At 46.4% G+C, this 7,588-nt stretch overlaps 1 protein-coding gene across 1 annotated transcript; it reads left to right on the top strand.

Annotated features, from left to right (window-relative positions):
• The first annotated feature begins 1,201 nt into the window (after positions 1–1,201).
• Positions 1,202–6,406, top strand: LOC104620083 (activating molecule in BECN1-regulated autophagy protein 1-like). The gene is given in 7 exon segments (XM_010286177.1): positions 1,202–1,459; positions 1,696–1,754; positions 2,490–2,673; positions 3,308–3,480; positions 4,266–4,332; positions 4,910–6,262; positions 6,265–6,406. Coding segments are annotated over 7 exon segments (2,082 nt in total). The 5' UTR covers positions 1,202–1,324; the 3' UTR covers positions 6,376–6,406.
• Positions 6,407–7,588: the final 1,182 nt, after the last annotated feature.

The raw sequence follows: 7,588 nt of genomic DNA, 5'->3' as shown, positions 1-7,588 counted from the left end.
TAAGCAGCAGCTGTCTTAAATCATCTGCTCAGGAGGTTTTTTTAAGGAGAGTGGGAGGAAAGAAAGGTTTGATAATGACTGTTCTGAGTTTGGTCATTTAACAGTTCATCTCTTGTGTACATGTTTTTACCCTGTATATGTGTGTTTTGCTTTTTTAAGTTGCCACTTCCTTCTCTATTGAATATTGATGGTTTTGTTCAGTGTAACACGAACTGAGGGGGATTTATCTTTAGATCTTTACGTTCTAAAGAGATGACAGAGTAGTATGCATGCTCTGCTGGGATCAAAAGGCAGCAGCATTTCTTGGTTTATGTATTCTAAGAAACTTGTTGTTTCTGGAGAGCTTTTGGTGACAAACTCCAAACTCTCTCTCCGTGAGACCATTCAAAAGCTGTGTAACTTTGTTGCTGTTAGGGCAGCTATATTTAGTTCTTTTAAAGAATTAACTTTTTTCCTAGAAAATGGGTATTAATGCTTTCCTTAGCATCTCAAAGTGTACTGAAAGCATTAATCTTTGCCATTGTGCATTACTTGGGTGAATCGTTGTTCTAAGAGCAACGTAGATGGAAAGATGATGTGCAGACTGGCAAAATGAATCATCTTGATCAAGTTGGCCAAGGTGCCACTGCAGTGTAAGGTTTTGGTCTGATACATGTTTGTTTTCATACACTGTAAGCTATTGTGATGCATTTGGAAGTAATCTGGACTTGGGGTCTATCAATCGTCTGATCGTTGCAGTGATAATAATTACTATTACTGAAATTTGAATAATTTTCCAGAGACTTCTCTGTCATATTGCCAATTTCTTAACACTCTTCCTCTAGCTACCAGTCACCCTTCCCAGATAGGACCTAAGTTTTCCAAGTTGTAAAGACTGTCTCTTCATAAATCTTTTTTTCTTTCTTTATACAGCAAGAGACGGAGGGAAGGGAAAAAGTTTCAAGGCCAATTTTTTATTCTCTTTAGGTGTAGTATGCCTAGGGCGTATGTACAAGGAAAGGGCTGGATGCTTTCAAAAACCTTTTAAAGTAATCTTTGGCTGCAGAAATGTCAAAATTGGGTCTCGATAATGGAAGAAGGTAGCAAAGGCTGTGGGAGAGGATAGATTTTTCTTAAATCTAATCTTTTGGGATTTAAAGCTCTTACTTCGTCTAGGTGATCAAGGTAGAAGCTGCCTTCCTTAACATTCTCTTTTCTTTCTAGGTTTCCATGAAGATAAACAATTGAAATGTGGATAGCCTATTTGTAGCTTGGTGGTGGTTGTCATCTGGAACCTGCTGGTGTCTCCTCCCAGTAGTTGGTGTAACACTGGCTGCTGAGAGCCATGAAGGTTGTACCGGAGAAGAATGCGGTCCGCATCCTGTGGGGTAGGGAACGGGGTACACAAGCCTTGGGTGCTCAGCGGCTTCTGCAGGAGTTGGTGGAGGATAAAACTCGATGGATGAAATGGGAGGGCAAGGTAAGGTTGTGGGATAGAGGTGCATAGCTTGATCTTGGAGTGGGGGAAGGGAGGGATTTGAAATAAATTGTCTCGTGACACTGTACATTTGATGTGTTACACTTGATATGCTCTCTGGCTCTGATCAGTTCCTGCAGTGATGTGATACTAGATATGTTCCTGCAGCGGGTTCCCCTTGTTATCTGTGTATGATCATATGACACTTGCAACACTTCCTGCTTTGTTGGCTTTTTCAGAAAGTTGAGTTACCAGACAGTCCACGCTCCACCTTCTTGCTGGCGTTTAGTCCAGACAGGTAATTAACTCCTGGTTCGTTCCCTGTTTCAGCAGTCTCCTTACACTTAAAAAAGTGATGGAGGCTTGTGCCCGTTGAGTTGTCCAGTCCTGAGTAGCTGAGTGAAACTTCTGGTTCCTGACATGCATGGATGGAACATGTGCACCTTCCTAATCTCACAGCTTTGAGCATAATTGGTGTTTAATTTCTGAGGTACCCAAGCGATGCATAGTTTTAAGGAAAAAGGATCTGTGCGGCCATTGTGGGATTTCATAAGAAACTTTAGGGAGTAAAGGGTGTTTTAGCACAACATGCCAAGTGATGCAGCACACCTGCTGGGATATCTAGGACTAAAGAACAGAGCAGAATGATGCGTATATTGGAAGCAGAAATGGAGGTGGGATCTCTCTTAGCGTCACTTAATTTGACAGTGGTTGAGATGGTGTGGAGAACTGGGAATATTTATTTGCCCCAAACTGTCACTCAGGAGTTCCTTCTGAGCTGCATGTTCACTCTGACTTTCGAGGTCAAGTTTGTGCTTGCAGATTGGATGAGCCCATGTTTGTATGGACCCTGAAAAGTGGCTACAGGGAGCTTTGTGGCCATTGGTGAAACAGTAGATTCTTACCCTTGAGCTCTGTGTGGGAGAGCTGCTGGGTTAGGTATGAGCAGACCCTGTTGAGATGAAGCTAACCATAGTCTGGTTTTGCTGTACTCTTCTCATGCTAATGTTTGTCCAACCTTCTGCATTCCCAGGACCCTAATGGCTTCCACACATGTGAACCACAACATCTACATCACAGAGGTGAAAACGGGCAAGTGTGTTCATTCCTTGGTTGGACATCGCCGCACTCCCTGGTGTGTCACCTTCCATCCCACCATCCCAGGCCTCATTGCTTCAGGATGCCTAGATGGGGAGGTTAGAATTTGGGATTTACATGTAAGTCTCTTCTGAAACATATGTGCCTTTGGTATTTGGTGGGTACCCAAATGTTGCCTGGTAAAGGAGCTGTTTGGAAACTTTGCTGGAACCTGTCTCTAAGCACATAGAACAGATCACAGCCATCCTTCTCTGTCTAGAGAGGAGGTGACAGATTCTTTGTTCAATCCCACCAGGTAGGTCATGCTCTTGTTTATTTGATAAGAGTGGTACAGATGATGCTGGAGAACTTTGTGCAAGGTGCCTGTTTAGGTCTTATGTGAAAGATGCGCCATTTTTCATTCCACTGAGCGTATCTGAACTCTTCATTAGAGAAGCTGTTGCTCTGACAGTTCTACCTAGTCTGGTGATTGGCACAGAGACAAAACACGTATACTTACCTGGTTGCTTTGAAATGCAGCATTTTTACAGGCTGCTTGAGGCATGCTTACTTACTAAAATACATTTATGGTCATTGCTGCAAGTAGTGTTATGTTCTACACATGACCTTGTGTGAGAGCAGCTGTTGTTGTTGCCAAGAAAGCATGTCACTTCCATGCTCTAGGCAGAGTCTTAGAGAGATGGCACACACATGGAAACCTAATGATCTCAAACTTTGTGATAAACTGCTTGTGATTCTTGACTCCTCACTCAGGGTGGAAGTGAGAGCTGGTTCACAGATAGCAACAATGCCATTGCGTCGCTTGCTTTTCATCCTACGGCTCAGCTTTTGCTGATTGCAACTGCCAATGAGATACATTTCTGGGACTGGAGTCGTCGGGAGCCTTTTGCAGTAGTGAAAACAGCCAGCGAAATGGAGCGGGTCAGGTAAGTTCCTGTTTCCAGGGGAAGAGAACACTTTTATGTGAAAAATGGTCAGATAGGGGGTATGTAGGGGGTTCCTCTGGGATGCTGCACCCTCTGCACTGAGGCAGCAGAGAGGTGTTGCTTGCGGCTCCTTGACTCACTTGGTAGAAACAGTTCTGTGGGCAGGAAAAAAAGCAGTTTGAAATAATAGATCAGATTGATTGTTCATATTTGTAATCAGACGTGTGCCCAGTAAATGCCCAGAATCTACTTCATGTTCATTTGTAAGCTTAGTAATTAAACTTGTCAGCCATAAGGATGAGAGAACCCACAAGCTGCTGGACGAGAGAGTGCTGAGCTGTTACTTTGGTGCAGTTATGGAGGAAACTGCATTGCTGGAAACTTGATGCCTTCATTTGAGCAATTTAAAATAAGACAATGATGTAACATTCAAGGCAAATTAATCTCTCCCTTTGTACCAAATTCCAATTTGTAATGTACATGTACATATTCCTTGAAATTTCCTGGCTGTTTCAATTGATAGAGCAGTACTTGCTTCTAGCTTTTAACTTCTGTATAGTGTTTCTGTAGACTATAAAATAACGTCAGTCTTTGGCTAGACAAGTATGTTTTCTTCTTAATGCATAAACTCTTTCATATCCTTCAGAAGAAGATGATGATAATGTAGTAATGTTCTCATTGCGCATATTTCACATGGGGTTTTCTTTCCTGCTGTGTCCAGCTTCCTGTCTCAATGTGGAACGTGAACTGATGATTGATACTCTGTCTCTGTGCTTTTGTTTTAGGCTGGTACGGTTTGATCCCTTGGGACACTACTTGCTCACAGCAATTGTTAACCCTTCTAACCAGCAGGTAAGGGGAGTGTCAGTACCTGTATTGACTGGCTAATTACAAGATGCTCTACATACATTAACCCTAGTCTGTTCCTAAGCAGCCTTGTGCTTTTCTGAAAACCTGAAATCCTTCTAGGTCAAGTTCTGTCTCACCTTAATTGGTCACATGAACGTTCTTGTGTTATGTGCAGGGCTATTAAAAAGCCCTCCAAAGTATGTTTGGTTTGCCCTCGTTGCCTCATTAGTGGTGGACGGATGTCCCAAAGGCCCTGCTCTTTCTGTTCAGTTGTGACATTCTGCTGGATTTGAAGCTATGTGAGGTATTAACAGCTGCTGACCCTCAAATGCTGATGCTTCTGTTTGTATGAACAGTGTATTGTCAAAGCTTGCTGGGCTGTAGGAAGAGGTTGTCTGGATCCATACAATGAACTTTGAAATAATCGCAGCTGCTTTCCTGCAAGTCAAGGCCTTTTGGAAAGGACTCACCACATCCTTTCATCTGTCTGGGATAGTAGCTGACTTTCTGCAAACTGTTTATTTGAAGGTATAGGATTTTGCTGTGAGGTGACTGAACTTTGATTGCTTCCTTCTTGCAGAGTGATGAAGAAGTGGAAATCTCTGTGGACAGCACAGAGATGCCGCATTATCGCCAGCGTGCTATTCTTCCATCTCAGCCTGTGAGGCGTACACCCCTCCTCCACAACTTCCTGCATATGTTGTCCTCCCGCTCCTCTGGCATACAGGTGGGAGAGCAAAACAGTGTTCAAGACTCTGCTACCCCATCCCCTCCACCGCCTCCACCACCACCACCTCCGCCTCCAGCCAGTGAGAACACAAGGGCATCTGTCTATAACAGGCTCCGGGAGCGTGTCAGCTATCCCACAGCAGAGTGCTGCCAGCACCTGGGGATGTTGTGCCTTTGCAGCCGATGCTCTAGTGCAAGACTTCCTTCTTCTCTCTTCCCACACCAGGAAAATGCACCCTCCACGTCTTCTGGGGCCACTGGCACTTCCTTCTCCTCTGTGCAGACAGAGCCTTATCAACCCCCAGAGCAGGCATCCATAGTGCAGGAGGAGCAGGGGATACTTAACAGGCCCTCTGCTTTCAGCACAGTTCAGAGCAGCACTGCTGGCAACACCCTGCGCAACCTTAGCCTGGGCCCCACGCGGCGGTCCCTCAGCGGGCCCCTGGCAGGCCACCAGTCCCGGTACCAACAGTCTGCGAGAGAGATGGCTTCGGGCTTAGGCGGGTCTGACTGGTCCAGGACAGTGCTGAACATGAGCTCTCGGTCAGAGCTGGAAGCCATGCCTCCCCCTAGGACCAGTGCCTCCTCTGTGAGCTTGCTGTCGGTGCTGAGACAGCAGGAGGGAGGTTCCCAGGCATCGGTCTATACCTCTGCAACAGAAGGGAGGGGCTTTCTGGCCCCAGGGGCTGAGGCGGACAGTGGTGGTAGCGCTGGCCCTAGCAATCCGGCCAGCATCCGTAATGAGCTCCAGTGTGATTTGAGGCGATTCTTCCTGGAATATGACCGGCTTCAGGAGTTAGATCAGGGGATTGGTGGGGAACCCAGCCAGTCGCAACAGGCTCAAGAAATGCTCAACAACAACATTGAGCCTGGTCGGCCGGGTCCCTCCCATCAGCAGACTCCACACAGCAGTGAAAACATTTCCAATTTGTCCCGGGGTCGCCGGAACCGCTGTCGCGCTTGTCATAACCTGCTGACCTTTAACAATGACACGCTGCGCTGGGAAAGAAGCACGCCTAGCTACACACCAGGGCAGGTCCAAAGCACGTTTGAGGGTGTGCCTCCAAATACCAGCCAGGTGCAGCCTGCAGAGAGAACCGAGGGCAGAACTCCTGCCTCTAGCAGGCTGCAGCTGGGCAGCTCTTCCACCCCGCAGGAGGAGAGGACCGTGGGAGTGGTCTTTAACCAGGAGACGGGGCATTTTTGGAAAGAGTTTACAGCCAGTCGGCTTCAAGCAGACCTGGGAATGTATCACAGGAGGCCTTAAACCAGGAAATGCCTGAGGAAAGCTCAGAGGAGGATTCACTCAGGAGGTAAGATATATATGCTTGGCCTTCCTCCTCTATTTTTACTTAAACTTTTCCCATCTAGTCTGAGTTTTTCAGTCTTTTCAGAGTTAAAAAGCTTTTCTTGTGTGGTCATGTGCTATTTATGTAGATGAAAATAGAGACATTGCATTGATGTCTTTTATAGCTGCCATTGTCATGCTGCAGATAGGTTCTGAGTGTGTCTGTGAAGATGAATACCAGACCTCTCAAAGGGAAAGGAGAATGGTAGCGCAGGCAGGCAAAAGTTCGGGCTCTGGCAAGCAGATCTCTGGGATGAACTGTGATCCTGGCAGTTCCCAGACACTGCAGAAGGGCGGGAACACAGGATGTGCTACGCTGTCCTTTTGTGCCCCATACCATGCCTGTGCTGCACATGGAGAATCTGCCCAGGGTAGGCATGGAAAATTGGTCACAAATACTGAGAATTGCTTTCTTGAGTGCTTTGTCCTATTGAGGTTGTAGTTGTTAAGTTGGAAGGGTTAACAATCATTTCCTTGGTGTTGCCATATAGGGCAAAAAAAATCAAAGCTCTGTGTCAGTGGTTTGTGTATATGCACCCATTTTTAAAAACAGTGGCAAGGACCCTGGGAACTACTGGCCTGTCAACCCTACTTCTGTGCCTGGGAGGATTATGGAACAGATCCTCCTAGAAGCTATGCTAAGGCACATGGAGGACAGGGAGGTGATTTCAGACAGCCAGCATGGCTTCACCAAGAGCAAGTCCTGCCTGAGCAACCTTGTGGCCTTCTGTGATGGAGTGTCCACGTCAGTGGACAAGGGAAGAGCTACCAATGTTATCTATCTGGACTTCTGTAAGGCCTCTGACATGGTCCCTTACAACATCCTTCTCTCTAAAATGGAGAGAGATGGATTTGATGGGTGGGCAGTTTGTTGGATGAGGAGTTTGTTGGATAGTTGCATCCAGAGGGTGGTGGTCAATGGCTCAATGTCCAGATGGAGATCGGTGATGAGTGGTGTCCCTCAGGGGTCTGTACTGGGACCAGTACTCTTTAATATCTTAATCAATGGCATAGCAGGATCGAGTGCCCCCACAGCAAGTTTGCAGATGACACCAAGCTGAGTGGTGTGGTTGACATGCCTGAGGGACAGGATGCCATCCAGAGGGATCTGGACAGGCTCAAGAAGTGGGCCCATGTGAATGAACCTCATGAGGTTCCACGAGGCCAAGTGCAGGGTCCTGC

Source organism: Phaethon lepturus, unplaced genomic scaffold, assembly GCF_000687285.1.
Source record: "Phaethon lepturus isolate BGI_N335 unplaced genomic scaffold, ASM68728v1 scaffold49044, whole genome shotgun sequence".
NCBI classification, from domain to species: Eukaryota; Metazoa; Chordata; class Aves; order Phaethontiformes; family Phaethontidae; genus Phaethon; species Phaethon lepturus.
Note: the sequence above shows the minus strand (reverse complement) of the source record. Positions and strands in the feature narration are given on the sequence as shown.